This window comes from Myotis myotis, unplaced genomic scaffold, assembly GCF_014108235.1.
Source record: "Myotis myotis isolate mMyoMyo1 unplaced genomic scaffold, mMyoMyo1.p scaffold_m19_p_18, whole genome shotgun sequence".
Classification (NCBI taxonomy): Eukaryota; Metazoa; Chordata; class Mammalia; order Chiroptera; family Vespertilionidae; genus Myotis; species Myotis myotis.
In genome coordinates, this window is record NW_023416322.1 from 27,060,469 (window position 1) to 27,082,902 (window position 22,434).

Below are 22,434 nucleotides of genomic sequence, written 5' to 3' on the forward strand. Positions count from 1 at the left end.
GACAAATTTTAAAATATATATATATTTTTATTTATTTCAGAGAGGAAGAGAGAGGGAGAGAAACATCAATGATGAGAGAGAATCACTGACCGGCTGCCTCCTGCACGCCCCCTACTGGGGACCGAGCCCACAACCCCGGGCATGTGCCCTTGACCGGAATCCAACCCGGGACTGTGACCCTTCAGTCCGCAGGATGACGCTCTATCCACTGAGCCAAACCGGCTAGGGCCGCACACATTTTTGAAAAATAGGATGAAACTAGAGGTGGAGACAGGGTGAGCAGTGGCGGTGGGAGCGCAGGGTGATGCTGGTGAAGGCGAGGCAAGACCTGGGACGTGGGGAGGGGGCCTGGCAGCCGGCGGGAGCGGGACGAAGGCCGGGTCTTGGGCGCAGGGCTTACAGTAACGGGGCGGGGGGCCGCAGCCGGGAGAAGGCGGCGGCGCGCGGCGGAGTCGGAGCCGGGGTCGCCGGCGGGGGGGCGGGGCGGACCGGGCGAAGCGTCGGACGCCGTGAAACCCGGGACCAGCTAGGCCGCGCCGAGGGGAGGGCCGGCGTCGGTGGGGCCGCGGAGGGGCGGTGCGGGTGCGGGCGCGGGTGCGGGCTCGGGGGGGCAGAGAGCGCAGGGAGCCCGGCGGAGGGGCCGGCCCGGCGGCGGCGGCGGCGGCGGCGGGCGGGCGGGCGGTAGCCGCGGCCGCAGGACCCCACGAAGGGAGAGCGGGCGGCGGGCCGCGCCGGGTCCGGCCGCGGCGCCAGGGGAAAGGCCGGCCGCCTCGCCGCGCGGAGGAGGAGCCTGCGGCCCCGCCCCCGCCGGAGCGAGGGAAGGAGAAAGGCTCGCGGGGAAGGAGGGCGCGGAGGGGGCGGCCGGCTGGGCCTGCGCCGAGCCGGAGGGGAAGGGGCCCGGAAGGAGGCGAGCGCAGCCTCGACGCCGGGAGCCGGGCGCCCACCCGAGCCGCCTGCCGCCGCCTTCCCGGCCGGAGCCCGAGCTGGAGGCGCGGCCGCCCAGGCCAGAGCGCGGCGGTCGGGCGCGGGGCGAGCGGTGCCGGTGCTGCGCGTTGGCGCCGGGCAGGCGTAGAGGCCGGGAGGGGAGCCGGCGGCCGGCTTCTCCCGAGGCTGGTGCGGAGGGCAGTCCCTCCCGAACGCAAATCCACAACCACCGGCCGGAGCCCGCAGCGTCCGGGCGCCGCGGTTGAGGCCGGGAGAGAGGGCGCGCAGGGCGGACGGGAGGAAGCGACGTCTGTTTCATGGAGGCGGAGGCAACAGAAAAGACCGGAGCCTGGATGCGGGCGAGCGGAGCCGCAGAACTCACGCCGGGCATGTCTTTCGGGAAAAGGCCGAACCTCGGCTGGGTCTGAGCATCAGGGGGAAAAGCCTGCGAGTTTAGAGGAAAAAGGAAAGGAGAGGAGGTTTTCTCTGGTTTGTGGTTATTGCTGCCATTGGAAAGGTAAAAAAAAAAGCATTGCATTTCAGGTTTGGGTTTTTTTTAATTTTTTTTTTTTCTGGTGCGATTGGCTCACTTAAGAATTTCAGAACCTTTCGTGTAAAAGGTTTTTTTTTGTTTTGTTTTTAAGGAAATTCTTAATTTTGATTCCAGGGTTATACTGGACTTGGAAGGAGTGCTTTTGTTTACATACTATTGTATGGTTTAATTTTTTTTTCCTTTTTGCTGTGCAAATCAGCTGGAAGATATTTTTTTTCCAAGTGCCAATTCGGATTTATTCATCGCCCCCCTCTTTTCTCAAATGGATCTGTTGTCGTTTTAAGCACTGAAGAACGGAGAAATTTTTCCCCCTTGGAGCTTGAAGCTCTTACCAACAGAAGGACAGCTGGGAAAACTGGATTAAAAGGATGGTTTTTATCTGTATTTTGTAGTAAGACTGTTATTTTGAGGGCGTATTCTTTGTGTTTCGTTTTTTAGCCTATAGCGCTAACCTTTTAGAGATTTGGGGTTGAGTTTTTGGTTTCTAAGGTCATAGTTTTTCCTTTTTTTCTTTTTCTTTTTTTTTTTTTTTTTCAAGACGGGGGAGGGGAAAAGGGGACTAAGAAAGCAGACCATATTAACTGGCAAAGGAGAATGGAGCTTCAGTTACTAGGGTCCTGAGAGCTGGAGAAAAAGAATCCAATCTTCAAGTTGGGAGGCCCTTCCTCTCATCTTTCTTAAACATTGCAAGGATTCAATCCTGATCAAGACATCAATCCTACAAGACTCTGAAACCGTGGAGACGCCGAGAAACCATGAGTGTAAGGTTACCCCAGAGTATAGACAGGTAGGTTTGCCAATATTCAACACTTAAGGAAAGACGGGGAGGGAGGGTGTTGCATTTTGGTAAAAGGTTGCAAAAGCAGGGCCTGGGCGGACTGTGGGAATGGTGGGGTAGGCGCATGCATTGATCTCTGGGGACTGTCTGGGCATGTGTGTTTATCTTCCCTGTTGTGTATCCATATTTGAAACATCTCCTGATTCAGTGTGTTGTTGTTTTTTTATACAAGCAAGAGACAGTGAAGCCAGGAGTGGGGAGGAGGGGCAAATGCCTCCAGCCAACTTTGGCTTTTGCCAAGCTAGAGGCCCAATTTGAGTCCTTAACTTGCCAGCCTAGAGGGTAGGGAATGGGGGAAAGCCTGGGTTAAGGGTATGTGAATTTGAAAGGGTGGTTTGGGACTGGCTTTAGGTGTTGGAGCTGCTGGGGGAAAGGGCCCCCACGGGACTGGTTGTTGTGGAATGGTGGGGTTTGGTGATGGGGTGGATCCCATTTTCTAGAATGGGGAGGATGTTCGTGGTCTGAATGATGGGACAGAAACACCCTTTGCACCCCAACAGGGCTGGATTTTTTTTTTTTTTTTTTTTTTTAACGTAGCTAATAACGGCTCCCAAATGAATAGGTCACATTAGAATTTTTTCCTCTCCAAGGTTAGGGTTTAACTTGAGACCTGCCAACTGGCTAATGCTCTAGATTTAATCTTCCAAGGCATTTTTAATAAGCTTGACTGCAAAATGGGCCTTCCCTCTGCCTAGAGCCGGAAGGAGTTGTTTTGGGACTCAAGGCCTGATGGGCAAATAGATATGCACTGGCCCTTAGAGTCTGAGCACAGGATGCCCCTCCCCCATCCCCAGAGCCTGTCCAGCCTCCCCATTATTGGTCACAATACAGTTTACAACTTTGTAAGGTGTCTCTGTCTTTTCCCTCAACCTACCCCCCAACCTCCTCACCCCCCTTAACCTTTCTCCTTGAGAATCTTGAGAGAGGGTTGTTTTGTGGGTACCGTACATTCATCCTAACAGGATGGAGGACTAAACAAGCAAATGGAAGGCCTGGGCCTGGAAAAAATATGAAAGAGATAGGGAAGACTGTTTGCAAGGGAGTAATTGCTTCCTTCATGTCCAGTTGACTCATAATTCATGCTAATAATATTTGTGTGGTTTTTTGTTGTTGTTTTTTTGTGGGTTTTTTTGCTAAGGGATGTGTCCTAAAGTGCATATAGTTTTTCTCCCCACAACAGTAACCCCTATTGCCTCAGAGTCCTGTTTAGATTAGTTCATAGTCCTCAGACAGAGGACTGACTTTGCAGTGAAAAGGAAAAGGCAGATAGTCACAAAGAACAGAAAGTGTATGTCTGAACCTCCATCCTTTACCTTTTATTTTATTTTTTTAAATATGTTTTTATTGATGTTAGAGAGAGAGAAAGAGAAAGGGAGAATGAGAGTGAGAGAGGGAGGGAAACAATGACCTCACATGTCCCTGACCAGGGATTGAACCCACAACCTGGGTATGTGCCCTGATCAGGAATCCAACCAGCGACCTTTCGGTGCGCTAGGCAACGCTCAACCAACTGAGCCACACTCCATAGTTTGACTCTTATTAAGGGAGAACAGGCATGTCAAGGCAAGGAGTTGAGATGGTTTACATGCTGCCCTTTTCACCCTCTTGGAATTTGCATTTTTGAGATGCGGATGGTGGACGATTTGTCTGAATTCAGGGATATGAGAAGATGGAAACTTGCGCGTTGAGGGAATACAAGAAGGAGGCATTGAGGGTTCCTGGCTGATGAGAGATGCTCCTCTGGGAGCTGTGTATCCTCACTGTCACCTCCGGGTTTGCAGAGCACAGTACACTCTCCTAAGTGCTCTCATAGGAACAGATCTCATCGGAGCCTCACAGGATTGCTGTGAGGCAGATAGCAGCCGTTATTACTCCCATTTTGCAGAGGTCACTGAGGCCCATAGAGGATACCCGGCTTGCCCAGTGCCATCTTGCCTGACTCGTAGCAGAATCTGGACTCAAAGGCAGATCTTCTGATTCTGAATCCATGGCTCTTTTCATGGCCCCCCTCTGTCTAAATAGTTTTGCCTACAGTGGGGCACTGTTTCACTCTCTTTTTGGCAGTGGGGTAAGATGCTCTTCGTCATTCCTTTGGACTTTTTAACAGTGTTGGGGGCTCACACCTGTAATTTCTATGGCTAAAGCCCCATTTTCTCCTGTGGCATCATGCAGCTTTGTAGAGTGAGTGTGCTCCTCACTTCTACTCCGACCCCGATTCCCTTCCCCATTAGAGGATCAGTTCTGGGCCTTTGCCCTCTTCAAGGTATCTCCGGTTGCTTTGGATCTTATCCCTTTTGCTGTAGACTCATGTTGGACTTTCTGACATTCCAGGTTCACGACCCTGAGGATTTTAAATCACAATCTGTAGGAAAGCATGTACCTGTGGGTTCTTTCCTTGATCCCCTCCCTTCATTTCTGAACTGTAGGAGACTGAGCCCCCCTTGGACTTTCATGACCCCCATTACTGGGGATGCTTATTTGATGGTTGATTTTGCTGTGTTGGATACTTCCATTTGCTATCATTTTGTAACATATGCTGTCCCCTCTTTTCTCTGGGAAAATAAAATGAATAAATAAAGACTTATTTGTGCTGGACAAATAAATAAATAATTCACAATCTTATCCTGGAGGGACTGAGTGGAAGTAAATGCCCCTGCTTCTGGAGTTAAGGGTTCTCTCTTAGTTTACCACTTTGCTGTGTAGAGAGTGTAGCATAAGGTGCGATAAGAGTGATTTAGAAAATTAAAGTATGCAGTTATTGCTCACAAAGAGCATGCAATCTAATTGGGGAGCTAGGAAAGGCCTAAGACTATTGAAAACCACTTAAAAGCAACATTAGGCTACAAGCTCCATAAAGGACTGTTTGGTTTGCTCAGGTAGACCCTGTGTGCCTAGCTTAGCACCTTGTATGGGGTAAGTGTTCAGTGAATATTGACAAATGGATGTTGTTAGAATGGATGAACATGTCAGCAAGTAGAAATTCTTCAATTTCGGACTTTTCATCCATGTATTAATTTCAGATGTAGTTAAAGTCCATTAGAGAAGACTCTGCAGGTGATGTATATTTTCTAGGAGGTCAGCAGCATGATGGAGGATGATGTCCGTGGAGAGATACTGTGGCTCAAAGTAAAGAGGGCTTTGGAATATTTATTTGACAGAGTCTTTAACCCCTTCCAGGGGAGTGATTCCTGGGTTCAAAGAAACATGGAGTATTTTCGATTAACCTTTTAGTGTTAATCAGTTGTTACTGGAAAATGGGTTACTAAAGCATACCTGTTCTTGTTCCTTTCAGATTTTGTCCATGAACAGCTTATTGCCCATTAGTATATATTCTTCTCTGGTGTTTCTAAAAATGTGTTTGATATGGCAAGCAGAGGTAATGACACTGAATTATTTTGACAGGAATGGTAATGACCATTCCTGAGTGCTCATTGGTCATTATATACTGTCATCTATATCCACTTGCCTCATTTTCCAGGGCAAATGTTTTGAGATGGCCAGATGGGTTAAAATTTGCACCCATAAAACAGCTTTTCTCTGTGCAGAGTTAGTTAGCTCATGTGAGGGCTAAAACAGAGAAGTACTAGATTTAAGCCAAGAGTTCTTCATTTGAGCCTGGCATTCCCCTTAACTATGTGACCTTGGGCAAGTCACATACTGCCTCTAGTTTCCTCATGTAAAGCAATAGCTCATTCATATGAAATGCTTTCCAGTTCACAAACATAGTGTGTCATTTGAGGATTATAACATTTATTGCATCTCTCTCACGGGGCTGCTGAAAGGAGCAAATCAAATAAGATAATATATTTCAAATGGCGTTCTAAATCGTAAAACTGTATATAAATTTTAGATGGTAAACACGTGGATTTGATTTAGCTTCATGCACTACTTTCTGAAGTAGCCCAAAACAAATTAAGAGTAACTGAAAGAGCTTTCCCATTGTTTTGAAGAATTTAACCAGAGTGAACAGGGTTTTTTGTTGCAGAAGCGCATGAAGTTAGAAAGAAGGAATGCTTTTGCAATGGTAAGGGCTGGGTGATAATACTAGAAGAATATGAGAGGAGGTTATTGAATCTCCTTCCCAGGAATTTCGATGGAGGCTTCAGCTATCTTGGCTCCTTTAGATGGGAATAGGAAAGATTCCTTTTGTGATCTCTGGATGTTCCTTGTTTTAGAAGCATATGACTTTTCCTAATTCAATAAATCCAGACCAGCAACAGGGATCTGAGATTGAACGCAACCTTTCTCTAGTCTGTAGCCTTTTTTCTAAAAGAGGCTAAATTTCATAGAAGGTGTGTGGAGGAGGGAGAAAGAGAAGGCAGAAGAGGGAGGGGAATGGTAGGTAGGCCTTTCCTAGGAAAGAGCCTCAGGCTGAGGGGAAGGTTTGTAGCTGGGGCTGAAGAGATGGCTTATCTGAGCAGGGGGTGGGGAGTGGTTCCTGGAATGCTTCAGGTTCTTCTTATTGAGCCCTAGAACCAAGAAAGCACCATTCACCTGAGTTTCTACCTGGTTTAGAAGATTGGCTTCCCAGAACAGTGACAGGTATCCAGAGCTGCAAACAGTAAGTTCCCTGAAATGCTGAGTCCTCTCCAAAATGTGCTCTTGTCCTATCTGGGGATGAGATAAAAGATGGCAGGGGATTTGCAGATGAAGCATTTGGCAATTCATATCCATTATGAGCAGGAGCAAGCTAAGCTTAACTTTAGATACTCAAAAGCATTTCTGAAAGAGCACCCTTAGAGTAACATTTATCTTTAATGCTCTTAAGTACTATCAGTCTCTGTCTTCCCATTTAGAATAGACAAAAAAATATGAAAAGTTAGCTCTAGCTTGTTTGGCTCAGTGGATAGAGTGTTGGCCTGGGGACTGAGCGGTTCTGGGTTCGTTTCCGGTCAGAGGCGCATGCCCAGTTTGGTTGGACAACAAATATTTATCAAATAGCTCCATGCTCAGCTCAGTTCTTGGTGTTCTGGGAAATAATTTGTAAGAACGTGGAGCTTGCATTCTTGTTGGGAAGTGTTAACAAAACAATAAAGAGATAGTACATAATTGCTGACTCTTGATGTGTACCAAAAGGGTGTATTTAGAGAAGAATAGAAGGTTGGTGTTCATGAGAAAAGCCAGGGAGAGTCGTCAGAAATTATTTAGGTGGAAGAAATTGAGGAGGGCATTTCAGACAAGGGAACAACATAAGCAAAGGTTTTGGGGCAGAACCAAATACGGAGTATCTCTAGGTCAGCGGTTCTCAACCTGTAGGTCTCAACCTAAGACCATCGGAAAACACATATATAATTACATATTGTTTTTGTGATTAATCACTGTGCTTTAATTATGTTCAATTTGTAACAATGAAATTGGGGGTCACCACAACATTGGGAACTGTGTTAAAGGGTCGCAGCGTTAGGAAGGTTGAGAACCACCGCTCTAGATGGTCTTTGTTGAGCAGAGAGAAGTTATGTCAAGGTATGGGAGTGGATAAAGCTATTCACTGGATCTGGTAGGAAAAAGGAAGCCAGTTAGGTTTATGTAATATATGGTGATAAAAATCATGTTTAAAGAGAGAATTTTGATGTTATGTGAAGAGAGCTTGGGGCCAAGAGGGCCAGCGAGGAGTTTTTGCAGCAAGCTTAGCAAAGGATAATGTGGGGGGAAAGAAGAGGGGCAGGATTTGAAAGGCAGTTTGGAAGGAAAATCATCAAGGTGTGTTAAGGCTGAATCAGATTTGATTCCCAAGTTGAGACTGACTGATGAGAGAAGGGTAGTGCTATTGCTAGAGAGAATAAGACCATCATTAAAAAGTCACTTTGTCTCCCATGGTACCCAGCAATTCACTGAATGTAGCATATCAAATGGTACTTAACTTGCCAAGACCCTTAGGTAAGGCTATGTCTACCAGATAGTTTTAGAGTTCTTCACTGCAGCCTTTTAAAGAGAGGGAGAGAAGGGGAGTGAGTCCTGGGATATCCTTAGGGATTTGAATCGATTTGAGGAGATTAACATATATTTGGTGGATTCTGATTAATCATTCCTCGATTTCACATAGCAGATCAAACTCCAGGGTTGAAGGAATATCTATGCAGAAACCAGCATAGTGGCATAATTTTTTATTTATTGATTGATTTTAGAGAAAAAGAGAGGAAGTTGGGGGGGGAGAGAAACTTTGATTTGTTGTTCCACTTGTTTATGAATTCATTTATTGATTCTTGGATATGACCTGACCAAGGATCTAATTCTAACCTGATGCTCTAACCAACTGAGCTACCCAGCCAGGGCCCCTAGTGGCATAATTGTAAAGAGTTGAGGACCGTTGAGTGAGATCTTTGTGTGAGCTCCAGCTCAGCCACTAACTGACTGCGTGATCAGAATGATTTGTGTAAAAACGTTTAGTGAATTTGATAGTGCCTAACATATGGTGAGTGTTGTTAAGGCATTTAGTTTGACAAGGACTCCAGATTGGCCTGAACTCTCCTCAGCTGTGTTTGCGTGCCCAGGCCTATGCTGACTCTAAAGTAAGGACTGAAAGGCGTGGCTCTGGTGACAGCTAGCACACAGAGTAGTTAAAGTCAGGTGCATAAGTTCTCATCCGCAAGTAATGCTTTGTTAGAAACCCACAGTGTCTTTCCTTCTCAGCCCAGCCTCCCTGGCCTGGGATTCATGATTTCTTCCTTCAGTTCAGCCCACATCTCACTAATTCTAGGTCTGATGACTGCACCTGCCACTCTCCTTCAGGTAGACTAGCCAGCTTCCGGGGCCCACTTCATTCTTTTCACACCTTTACATGAGTGTTCTCTCTCTCCCCCAACTCTTTGGCTCTTATTTCCTTCAAGGAAACCTTTTTTGGTCATTACCGTTAAACTCTATATATTTTATTAGTCAGCATTTCTTTGGCACATACATATAGCTATTCAACTCTTCTCTTTTTTTGTTTGTGTAAAATAATTTATGTAAAAGTTCTAATAGAATGTCTAGCATGTGGTGAACTATTATAAGTAAATGTTGGTGCTCTTCCATTCTTTGTATGTGTTATGTTGGTAATTATATCTTGTTACTCAGGGTTCAGAAGTGATGTCTCTTCACTTTTCTGGATTGCCTTCTAGTGCCCTGTTTAATTCTCTTTATACGTGGTATATTTCTACTGGCTGTTTCCGGACTTGAACTCGAGCTCATTTTTGACATTTCAAATTCCCTCCATGCCTCTAGCCAAGGGATTGCAAGAAAGCAACTCTAAACATCGCTGCCAGGAACTGAGATCAAGAATCCCCCTTGTTCTTCCTGGGTGCTAGGTCTCTGGGCACTTGGTATTTCTTCTAGGGACAGAGCAGCCTTGTTGGGGTTGCTTCTCTTCAGCGTCTCAGGGCTGAGGGTATTTCCCCATTGGCAGCCTGGTTTCCTGACTGCTTTTCCCTGCAGGAGTCCGAGGGGCAGAGGGCCCACCCTGTTATTGTCCTGCCTGCCCCAGGCTGGCCCCATTTATTTCCCTCAGAAGTTTCCCTCTCAGAGACTGCTGCTGCAGAGAAAGGCCGCTGTTGTTCTGCCGGAGGTGCTAGAGAGAGTGTAGTAAATAGCTTTGTGAATGGGACCTTTTATGAGGCTAGAACCACAGACCCTTTTCTCCTCAGAGCCCTAAGGAGAGGGGCAGAAAACCACTAGGGTTTCCATGCCTTCACAGGAACAGGGTCTGGGGTTTAGGGATATTCACGTTATCCATCATATAAGAAGATTGGTCCATTTAACAAATCCTCCCTGGGTGTTGCCTTTTAGGGCACTGGATTCCATGGGAATAAGTTGTGTTCCCTGCCCTCAAGGAGAGTGTGGTTTGTGAGGGAGATAAATGAGCAGGAGTTGTGTGATCTCACCCCAGATTCTCTTCTGTGAAGCATGTGAGAGCAGCGTTAAAGGAGGTTTCCTGGAGGAGAGGACCTTTTGGTGGAGGCCTAAAAATGACAGCCAGGCTTGAGCGGGAAAGTCCAGGCAGAGGAAACAGCACATCCAGAAGAAGGAAGACAAGAAAGAACATGGTGTGTGTGTGTGGCGGGGGTGGGGTGGAGAGAGGGAAATTTAAAGTAGCTTTGATCAGATGGCAAGATCATAGAACAGTTAATTAAATGAAACTGAGGAACAGGTAGGAGCTGGGGCCATAGGGCATGTAATCCCCCATGTTAGGGTTTGGACTTTATCCTGAGGGCAGTGGAGAACCATTGCAAGACTTGAAGTAGGAGGTGACACGATCAGATGCGCCTTTAAGAATACAAGATCTCCCTGGCTGTAGTGTGGATGGTTAGCTTGAAAGAATGACAGAATAAAGAGAGGGGAAATGCATTAGGAGACCATCTTAGTCAACTGGGCAGAAGGTGAAGTTGACCTCTACTAGGGAAGTGACATTGTAGATGGTGAAAAATGAAGGATTAGAGATTGAGTAGTTATGTTATGTGGAGGTAGGTCGTGAGGAGAAGGTGGGTCAAGGATGACATCCTTATTCTTGGCTTGGGCTACTAATGAAGAAGGGAACTCTAAAGGAAGAGTAAGGGGTAGGTCAGCATGCCTTTGGGCATGTTGAGTTTGAAGTGCTGTGGGAGAGCCAAAGGAAGATGTTCAGCAGGCAGCTGCATACCTAGGTCTGGAGGTAGGAGAGTGTTCTGGATAGAGAATCACATGTGTGGGTTATCACCATCTCGACAGAGTAGTGGACGCATGAGACTGTCCAGGGAAAGTGTGGGGAGTGAGAAGAGTGCCTTGGACAGAACCCCGAGGGGCACTGATTTGAAGGTGAGGCAAAAGGGGGTGGGGGGACGGCAGGAGGAGCCAGGGCAGAGTGGAATCTCAGAAATGAAAGGAGGGAAGGTCAGCAACGTCATGCTCCCAAGTTAGGAAGGATGGGAAGGATAGAGAAATGCCTGGACTTAGTAGCAAGGAGGATGTAATGGCCTCCAGGTGAAAGGGTCAAGAGGGGCAGGAGCCAGTTTGCAGTGGGTTGAAAAGGGGAAGTGGTGATAACAGCCTAGTGGTCAGTTCTTTTGTGGAGTTTGGTGAGAAAGAGGAGAAAATATAGCTCCTGGTCCCTGTCAGTAAGACTTTCAGTTTATCTTTTCAAGGTAGAGCTAGGTTGCCTTAAATCAAAGGTTCCAGTCTTTAGTACACATTAGAATTAGCTGGAGAGCTTGTTAAAATACAAATTGCTGTTCCCCACCCCCAAAATTTCTTTCTAAATTTGGATTGGGGTTGGGGCCTGAGAATTTGCATATTTAACAGTGTCCCAGGTGATCCATCCTTGGAGAGCCACGGTCTTACCACATCTGTGCTCTTTCTTAGCTTTTCTTACCTTTTTATAACAGAACTTTTTCTTGGTTGTGGATTTCTTCAGTGGATTGTAAACATGTTGGGGGCAAAGGCTGGTCACTCTGTAACCTTGACACCTAACCTGGTGCCTCCCATACAGTGACAGTCCACGAATACTGGTTACATAAGTTGAATTGAAACAGGTAAGCTAAACTAAAGAGAATTTCTGGGCCCTACATCTGTGAAACCTTGTTTAGCCCTTTTCTTTCAATCACTGGCATAGATGCAAATAAATCCTATCTACTAGAGATCTTCAGGGATAGGTGGGTTTATAGGATTTTTTGTCATTTCAAAGTAAACTAAACCTCCCCCCCAAAAAAAAGGTTAGAAAGTAATCTTATAGAAATGTCAAATTTTATAGCAGATGTCAAAATCAAATATACATAATTTTAGTAATTCAGTTTTGGATTGAGAGAATAAATTTCCTAATACGGTTCCCCAAACTGTTCCTAGGTTCTGAGTTTTCCATGTCATTGATTCCTTTAGAATAGTAATAGGATTCTTAAAACTTGGTTCCTGTATCAAAGAGGACATCTCTAGAACATATGTCTGTAGAGTGGTCAATCTATCCTTGCAGCAGCGCACACTACCAATAGCTTCTCTGCTCAAGGGATAGGAATAGGGATCCCAAGCTCTGGAGTTACTATTCTTAGGGCCCTTGTCACTCGCCTTGAAATGGGGTTCAGGGACCACACTACCAAGGTTTCCTAAAGTGTTCTGACCTTAGTCTCACCCTCTTCTACTTTTCTTTTAACCCTGTGAATCCGGGGATTGCTTCTCATAATTTCTAGAAAACTCCCTAGATCAGTGATGGCGAACCTATGACACGCGAATTCATTTTTTTGGTTGATTTTTCTTTGTTAAATGGCATCTAAATATATAAAATAAATATCAAAAATATAAGTCTTTGTTTTACTATGGTTGCAAATATCAAAAAATTTTTATATGTGACACGGCACCAGAGTTAAGTTAGGGTTTTTCAAAATGCTGACACGCCGAGCTCAAAAGGTTCGCCATCACTGCCCTAGATCCTCCAGACCAGTGGTCAGCAAACCGCGCTTGCGAGCCACAGGCGGCTCTTTGGCCCCTTGAGTGTGGCTCTTCCACAAAATACCACGTGCGGGCGTGCATGTACAGTGTGATTGAAACTTCATGGCCCATGCGCAGAAGTCGGTATTTTGTGGAAGAGCCACACTCAAGGGGCCAAAGAGCCGCATGTGGCTCGCGAGCCGCAGTTTGCCGACCACTGCTCCAGACCAGTGGCTCCAGGAGTCTGAGGCATAGGAGTGGGTCAGTGGATAATGGTAGGTGCAGAACAGGGCCTGTGTCAGAGGGTTTTAGGCCTTAGGATCATTTAACACGTTAAGCGCCCAGCCTGATAGCGTCAGTCACCGGTGACTGATGACTGGGTAGAAACCCAGAAGAAACCCTAGTTCTCTTAGCTGTGCCTAGCCTAAGGCTAATAGCTCAGCTTCTACTTTAGCTCAGGCCTTTCACTAATCCTGAACTTGAGGCCTGGCATTTGAGAAAGGATTAGGCAAGGCATAGGGGAGAGACCACTCCCTTATTAAGATCCTACTTCCCATTTGTTGGTGTGGGATATGGGAAATTTTTATTCATTCAACTTATTAATTAAATACATACTAAACGTTAGGCAATGTTCTAGGCACCGGGGATAGTTAGAACTTCATCTATTTAAGGAAGACAGATAACTATGTAATAACTACTTCTCATTATTATTGTTATTAATAATGAGTTATGATCTAAAGTATAAAAGAATTTAGTAGAATCGGTGTTTACAACTGTGAGAGAGGCTAGAGGGGATATATGACAAGATTAAAGAAAGACGAGTTAGCCCTAACCGGTTTGGATCAGTGGCTAGAGCGTCGGCCTGCAGACTGGAAGGTCCCAGGTTCGATTCCGGTCAAGGGCATGTACCTTGGTTGCGGGCACATCCCTAGTAGGAGGTGTGCAGGAGGCAGCTGAGCGCTGTTTCTCTCTCATCGATGTTTCTGGCTCTCTGTCCCTCTCCCTTCCTCTCTGTAAAAAATCAATAAAGTATATTTAAAAAAAGAAAAAAGAAAAAGAAAGATGAGTTAAGGGGAGAAGTCAGGTTTTTTTTCTTTAGAATAATGATTTTATTGTTTCTATAAAAACAAGGCATTCTTGTTATAAAATATAGTCCTAAAGAAAAGTGTGAGGAGGAAAGCCATGGGCTGTCAGCAATGCCGTCACCCCAACTGGTGTCAGGAACATTGCTGTGCAGGACTCCAAACATGTCTCCTGTTGACACACACTTTCCAAGAATGTGAACCTTGTCACACATGCAGGGCTGTTCTGACTTTCTGATCCTGTTTTTCGGAAGTGCAGACCCATCCTCTCTGTAGTTTGCCAGCAAAGCAAGTGCCAAAGATTTTAGAAAAACATGGATTTACACTCAGCCCTGGAAAATGCCACTGTGATTGTGTTTTTGTGGATACTTAGAACAAAGCCCACAGCAGTCCCAGAGCAGGAGCCCTGGGGCAGAACTCAACTCTTGGGCACAGACATATGTTGAGCTACTCACCATCCAGCTATTCAAATCATGGCTGGAGTTCTTCAGTCTGGAGAGCTGTGGTCAGCAGAGGAATGGCCCAAAGAAGTCCGTGTCCTTGTCCCCTGAACTTGTGAACCTGATTTTGAGATGAGAGGTGGTCCTGGATGATCCGGGGGGACAGTGACATCATAAGGATCCTTATAAGAGGAAGGCAGGAGGGCCGCAGTCAGAAGATGTGGTCGGGGGCGGAAGGATGCTATGCTGCTGGCTTTGATGATGGAGGATGAAGCCACAGGCCAAGGCCCGCAGGTACCTCCAGAAGCTGGAAAAGGTGGGAAACAGGTGCGAGAAGTCAGCTAGTCTTCAGGTTGTCTCAGGGGTGGTTCTGTAATTTAGTTGTTATTTTGATGTGGTCATGGGAGGAGATGAGCATAGCGTTTATCTGTTCATCATCTTGATCAGAAGTCCCCAGTGGTTTTTCATATTTTCACAGAATGGTGCAATCATCACCACTATCTAATTCCAGAAAATTTTCATCACACTATAAAGAAACCTTGTACCCATTAGCAGTCATTCCCATTGTGCCTCCCCCAGTCCCAGGCCACCACTAATCTACTTTCTGTCTCTATGGATTTGCCTATTCTGGACCTTTTATGTAGGTGGAATCATACAGTATGTGGCCCTATGTGACTGGCTTCTTTCACTTAGCATATTTTCAAGGTTCATTCATGTTGTATATGTGTCAATACTTTGTTCCTTTTTATGGTCAAATAATATTCCATTGTGTGGATATACCACCTCCTGTCTATCCATTTGTCAGTTGGTTGGCATTAGGGTTGTTTCCACTTCTTGGCTATCCTATATAATAAAGAGCTAATATGCTAATTAGACTGAACAGCAGAACAACCATCCGGATGACTTTCCGGACAACTGTCCAGACAACCTTCTGGACGAAGCTAGGGCTGTGAGGGCTGACTGAGGCTGTGAGTGGCTGCGAGGGCGGCTGGGGCTGTGAGGGCCGGACGGGACTGCGAAGACCAGCTGAGGCAGCTGGGTCTGCGAGGGCTGAGCCCCTTGTGCAAATTTCATGCATCAAGCCTCTATTCTGTATATATAAAAGCCTAAGCCTGTGGTCAGCAAACTGTAGCTCGCGAGCCACATGCAGCTCTTTGGCCCCTTGAGTGTGGCTCTTCCTAAGCCTTAGGAGTACCCTAATTAAATTAATAACAATGTATCTACCTATATAGTTTAACCCCTAGAGTGCCGGGAGCGCTATCGCGCTCCTCCTGCAGTGTCACTATCAGATGCTAGTAGTTCACTCTTTATTGACAGATGGCACCTAAGGAAAATCAGCAAAAATGCCTTGGCAATTTTAGCATAGTTCCTAGGATATTGGTTGGCACTCAAAGGGTTAGGTTTAAAAAATTTGGCTCTCAAAAGAAATTTCAATCGTTGTACTGTTGATATTTGGCTCTGTTGACTAATGAGTTTGTCGACCACTGGCCTAAGCGACCGAACGACCGGTCAACCGGTCAGTTGCTATGACAAGCACTGACCACTTGGGGCAGGCGCTCAACACAGGAGCTGCCCCCTGGTGGTTACTATGCTTCCACAGCCAACCTCCTGCAGCCAGCCAACCTCCCGCGGTCCCTCCCACCGGCCTGCCAACCTCCCACCGTCCCTCCCCCTGGCCAGCTGGCCAACCTCCCGCTGTACCTCTCACTGGCCGACTGGCCCCCCGATTGGCCCCAATCAAGGGCCAGGCTGAGGGACCCCACCCGTGCATGAATTTGTACACCAGGCCTCTAGTTATGAATAATGTGTGAATATTTGTGTATGAGTTTCATTTATTTGACTCTTTTTCTCCCTCCCCCCCCCCTTTTTTAAAAATTCTCTCCCAAAGATGTTTTTGTTTTATTTATTTTAGAGAGAGAGAAGAAGAAGAAGGGGGGTGGAGAGAGAGAGAAACATCGATGTGAGAGAGAAACATTGATCTGTTGCCTCTCTTCACCCCAACCGGGGTTGAACCTGCAACCTTTCGGTCTATGGGATGACACTCTAACCAACTGAGTCACACTGGCCTAGGCTGGGCTGTTTTTCCTTCTTTGAAACCTTATCCTTATTGCTTAGATTGAAAACTCCCAGAGGGTGGTCTCTCTAATGCTCTCATCAGATGGCCACACAATTAGGATTTAATATTGGATACATTTTGAATGACAATGAAATATATATCCTTGATGGTTATTCATTTGATTTTAGATGTGTCCATGTCATTGTCTCTTTTTTTGGCTCAGGAGTATTACAGAACAAAGACATATGTGATTTTTTTTTTTTTTAGTACTCAGTATTTGCTGGGCCCAAGTAAATAATTAAGGCTTTAGAATTGGAAGGATGCATCTCTATGGTGCCCACCTTAAAGTGTCTGAGGAGAGTGTATGCTGCTGGCTAAATGTTCATGTGGCCTGAAATCTCAGTATCTTTCTCTTGAACAGCTCTCTTCTACCTGAACTGTATTCCCATCACACCTGTCTCTACCTCTTTCCTACCTAACAGCTGGTTCGTCTGAGATTGTAATTGCTGAGAATTTACAGACAGAATCTCAGCATTAAATCTTTTGCTTTTTCCACCTTTCCTGATGTGTGCATAGGAAAGCTATAACACATTTTACATTGAGGTATAAGCATTTAGAGGACCAGAAAAACTCTTTGGGGCAGCTCAGAAGAGTTAGTGGGAAGCACATGGGCAGACATTTAACTGTAAGTATGTAACATTGGTAGGTATGTCTGAACGCTTTAGAATTCTCAAGGTCTACATGTAACTCAGTTGCTTTATTGGTGTCAGTATTGTAATTTACCCTTGCCATCTGTGAGCTCCTTGGTTCCTGCTCTAGTATAAAATAGGAAAGAAAAAAAAAAGACTGTTCATTTTAATGTTAGTCAAAGCCTAAGAATGTCTTCTGCAAAACAAAACCATGTATTAAATTACAAAAGCAATTGGATTTTCTGGTTTTGCTGATTATTTATGCTGTCTCTTCATTAATGTGGGTATTTGGGACTAGCCGTGCATTCATTGATTAAACTATCATTTGTATGTACAAAAAGATAGAATATAAGAGTGTGTGTAAATATTGTGGCTTTCCCCTATTTTAAATCCAAAGGCCATTGATCTGGCAGCACTGTGACCTGCATAATAAACAGAATGTCTTGGGACAGACTTGTATTACCAGTAAAAAGAGTCTGTGCCTACATCTCTTTAATTAAGAAGGGCAGTGTTGAGTTTCTAGTGTGGGCCTAGAATACATTTTTTTCCTTAAGGCTATTTTTTTTAATAGTTCTATGGAGGTATATTTGATGTACAATCAATGTGTACATTTAAAATATATATTAAAGTATATAATTACTTTATTATATACATTAAAGTAATGAATTACTTTTTCATATGTGTACATACATCTGTGACCCTATCACCACTGAGACAAGCAACGATGCCCATCATCCCCAAAAGTTTTCTTGTGTCGCTTTGTAATCTCTGTCTTCTCTTCTCCCGCATCCCCAGGGAATTCTCCTTGGGATTTCTTTTTTATCACTGTAGATTTGTTCACATTTTCTATAATTCTTTATAAATGGAATGTCCTCTTTTCTTGTCTGACTTCTTTCATGCAGCACAATTATTTGGTGTTAATCTCTGTTGTGTGTATCAATAGTGTGTTCCCCTTTTATTGGCTGAATAGTATTATATTTTCTGGATAATTTGTGTATCCATTCTCCTGTTGATGGATTTGGGCTACTACAAATAAAGCTGCTATGAGGATTCACGTACAAGTCTTTGTGTGGATATGTTCTCATTTTTCTTGTGTAAATCCGAGGATATAAATAGCTGGGTCCTATAGTAGGTGTATGTTTAACATCATAAATTGCCAAATTGTTTTCCAAAGTAGTTTTATAATTTTACATTCGCACTTAGCAGTGTATGCGAATTCCCGTTGCTCTACATCTTGTCAGTCTTTTTAATTTTAACCTTGTTAGTATGTGTGCACAGTAATGTCTTACTGTGGTTCTAGTTTGCATATCCCTGATGACTAATGATGCTGAACATTTTTATGTGCCTATTTGCCATGTATATGTTTTCTTTGCTGAGGTGTTTTTTCAGGTCTTTTGTTTATTTTTTAATTGGGCATAATTGCCTAGTATTAACTCAGTTATTAAATTTTAAGGGTTCTTTGTGTATTCTACATACAGTTTTGTTGTCAGATATGTTTTTGCAACTATTTTCTTCTAGTCTGTGACTTGCTTTTTCATTTTTGTAACAATGTCTTTTAAAACTTGTTTTTAATTTTCATACAGTGTCTTTTGAAGAGCAAAGGCTCTAAGTTTTGATAAAATCTAATATATTGCTTTTTCGTTTTATCATTTGTACTCTTTGTATTTAATAAATAAATCCTTGCCAAATTCAAAGTCAGTAAGATTTTCTCCTAGAAGTTTTATTGCTCTAGCTTTTACATTTAGATCTATGATTTATTTCTAGTTACTTTTTGTATAGGGTGTGAGATAAAGTTTAAGATTATTTATTTATTTAGGCATATGGATGTCCAGTTGTCCTAGCACTGTTTGTTTAAAAGAGTATTTTTCCTCATTGAATTGCATTGGCACCGTTGCTGAAAATTGATCATATATATGTGGTATGGACTGTACTCTGTTCCATTGATCTATATCAGTAACCCATTGGTTTAGTTATTATATTATAACTTTATAGTAAGTCTTGAACTCAGATAATACAAGTTTTCAACATTGTTCTTTTGTTTTCAAAACTGTTTTTGGTTATTCTAGGGCTTTTTCATTTTCATAAAGATTTTAAAATCAGTTTGCCCGTTTTGACAAAAATGGCTTCTGGGATTGTGGTTGAGATGGTGCTGACTCCATAGATGAGTTTGGAGAAAATTGTCGTTTTAACAATATTTAGTCTTGCAGTTTGTGAACATGATGTAGTGCTCCTTTCATTTCAGTCTTTAATGTCTCTCGTCAGTGTTTTGTATTTTTTAGTATACTGGTCTTTTATATCTTTTGTCAAATTTACCTCTAAATATTTCATTTTTTTAAATAATATTTTAAATATCAATTTTCAATTTTTTTGTTTACATATAAATATAATTGATTTTTGTTATTGACCTTATATCCTGTAACCTTGCTAAACTAGCTCATTAATTCCTTAGCTTTTTTGTTAATTCCCTAAGATTTTAGAATTAGCCTGCCTTACAAATAATGATAGTTTTACCTCTTCATTTCTAATCTGTATATATTTTTAATTTTGGAGAAAATCTGGGTTTTAGAACTTTTTTCCTAGACCTCCTAGACCTGTGGAGCAGATTTTGGGTTTCCTCATTAGGAATTCTTGAAAAATAAAAAGGAGATTATTAAATCCTTGTATCCATTCCTTTATTCATTCAATGAATATTTAGTGTATGCTAAATACACTATCTAGTGACTAATGGAAGAGCCAGACATATAAACAAGTAATTACAACTTAATAAGTAAGTATAGTAAGAGCCAGAGTAGTTATGCTTTGGGAATTTAAAGGCAGGAATTTAGAATTGTTCAGAATCAAGGGGAAAGAGAGGCTCTCTGCAGGCCCTGCAGCCCTGGATGGGAGTGACTGACTCATTGTTGATAGGAAAAGGTTTAAACAACTCTGTCCTGATAAATTCTACATCCTACCCATCCAGACCGTCTGTATTTACTTGATTACTATTGAAAGCCTGAAAGAAGTACATACATCTTTATAGATGTTTCCTTCCTTCCTTTTTCTCTTCCTTTTCCTTTTAATCATAGATGGCATGGTTCAGCCTTTGCATGTAGCCTTAAATCTCACTTACCTAAGGCCAGGGGCAATTCAAGCAAGGCTATTTGACCTGGTGTTACTGTTAGTACTAAAATTTATGCTGCTATCCTCATAAGAGCCCCATGAGTTGGATACTGTTGCCCTGTTTCTGTAGTGTTGTGTTTCGCATTTTTAAAAAACATTTTAGCTTGTATTCTCTTTTTTTTCCCCCTCATAGCAATCTTTGAGGTCTTTATATTTCTCTTGCCATATACATTTTAAAAATTTTCCACTGATTTTAGAAAGAGATTAAAAAACATGCATTTGTTGTTCTACTTATTTATGCATTCACTAGAGGCCCCGTGCATGAATTCATGCACCAGTGGGGTCCCTCGGCCTGGACTGTGGGATTGGGCAGAAACTGGCTATCTGACATCCCCTGAGGGGCCCCAGATTGCGAGAGGGTGCAGGCCAGGCCAAGAGACCCCACCAGTGCACAATTGGGGTCGGAGAGGGACGTGGGAGGGCTCCAGGGCATGTCCGGCCTGTCTTTCTCAGTCCTGATTGGCCGGAAGCTAACCTACCGGTCGGAGTATCTGCCCCCTAATGGTCAGTGCGTGTCATAGCGAGCAGTTGAGTGGCCTTAGCATATTATGCTTTGATTGGTTGAACAGACAACTGGACACTTAGCATATTAGGCTTTTATTATATAGGATTGGTTGACTCTTTTTTAAATTTTTTTTTTTAAGGCATTACATATGTGTCCTTATCCCACCATAACCCCCCTGTTGGTTGACTCTTATATGTGCCCTGACCAGGGATCGATCATGTAATCTTAGCATATCCGGACACTGCTCAAACCAACTGAGCTACCCAGGCAGGGTCCTGCCATATACACTCTGAGGGGGAAACATGCTTTTGACTTTGTAGCTTCAGGATATTTACCAGAGTCTGGCAAGTGGGAGGTGTAAAATAGACAATGTGTATGTTGGTATAACTTCTCTTTAGCCCTAGTTGTCAGGCTTTGGGTTCCTCCAGATAATATAATTAGATAATAATATCTAATTTTACAGATCAGGAAATTTCTCCAGGCCACCAGAGAGTAAATAACTTTTGTAGTGAAATCAGTATTCCCTCCCCCCCCGAATTCAGTATTTTATTGTTTTGTAAAATTGTGTAATTTTGGAAACACTAATCTAGACCACTCTTCATTTTAGAGGAATCTTGCTTGCTATCATAGAGGAAGATAGTTTAAAACAGTAATATTAGAAGTAACTGTTTTATTGATTACTTACTATGTACCAGGCCTGTAATAGGTGCTGTGGATGCATGACTTCATTCAATTTTCATAAACACCAGGGGTGTAGGTCTTATTTTAGAGTAGCTGGGTGGGTCGTGGTTTTTGATAAACATATTTACTACTCTAAAAACCTAATCAGAAGTCTTCCTTCATTGTTTTTCACTAGTGATTGAAAACTTAGAGTTATCCACACTCTATTTGTTTCTAAAACCATGACTCACTCTTGCTATCACTTTATTTTGAAAAAATCTCTCTTTTTGAACTGAGAATTCCAGAAGGCAGAGACCAATAGAGCAGAGCAACATGGTAGGAATTGAGTATATGTTCTTAACCTAGTGAATGCGTGTATCCAGCTCATCATGGGAAACATGCCCATCAGGCCAGCATGCTAAGTAGTATGGTACTCAGTTTTCTATTTCAGTGTTTCTTTCTCCTTCATTGGTAAGAACTGACCTGCCCATAATTGTGTTGCATGTGTTAAGGCTCTCAGTGATCTTATGACTGTTAACAGACACGCCCTATATGTTACTGAGTGCCTAGAATGCAAGTTTGGCATTATGCCTTCATTCTGCAAGAATGAATAAGATAATCCCTGCCTCAGGTAGCTCATAGATGATTAAATAGATAACTACAGTGCACAAAGAATGCACTGATGGGGGTGGGGATTTTCACTGTGAGTTCGTGGCATAAGGTAAAGATAGCTAACCCAGCAGGGGAAGGGAGTGGGGTTGCACTGTTGTAAGCACTTTGCACATAATAACTCTCTTAATCATACAACCCTGAGAGTTAGTACTGTTGGTGTTCCCATTTTACACTGAAGATAACGAGAGGGCTAAGGTCACACAGCTGGTAAGTTGTGGAATTAGAATTCAAATGCAGGCAGTGTGGCTCTAGTGTCCGCTCTTAACCACTATGACGTGCAGTCTCTTGCAAGTCTTGAAGTAAAGGGGAAAAAATTGAGAAATATAAATATTTGTATCAAATTGGCAGGATTTATTGTTTAACTGGCTATGTGGTCAGAGAGAAGGAAGAGTTAAGATTGATTGCTAGAGGAAAGGTGTGGGGTTTACAGTGATAAGGTGTTCAGTGTATTCAGTTTGAGTATCTACAGGTTGAGGCGCCACCCTCCCCAA

General features: G+C 43.6%; 1 protein-coding gene across 14 annotated transcripts in view; it reads left to right on the plus strand.

Moving 5' to 3' along the window:
• Positions 1–801: 801 nt before the first annotated feature.
• The window catches only part of ARHGEF11 (Rho guanine nucleotide exchange factor 11), an 83,415-nt gene continuing 61,782 nt past the window's right edge, over positions 802–22,434 (plus strand). For 12 of the 14 annotated variants that reach the window (XM_036342998.1, XM_036343008.1, XM_036343004.1 and 9 more), the window contains exon 1: positions 803–2,264. In XM_036342998.1, the coding sequence (XP_036198891.1) occupies positions 2,233–2,264 (32 nt within the window). In that variant the 5' untranslated portion in view covers positions 803–2,232. Of the gene's footprint in view, positions 2,265–22,434 lie in introns of all 14 variants that reach the window. The other 2 variants (XM_036343002.1, XM_036343013.1) reach the window with 1 other exon arrangement.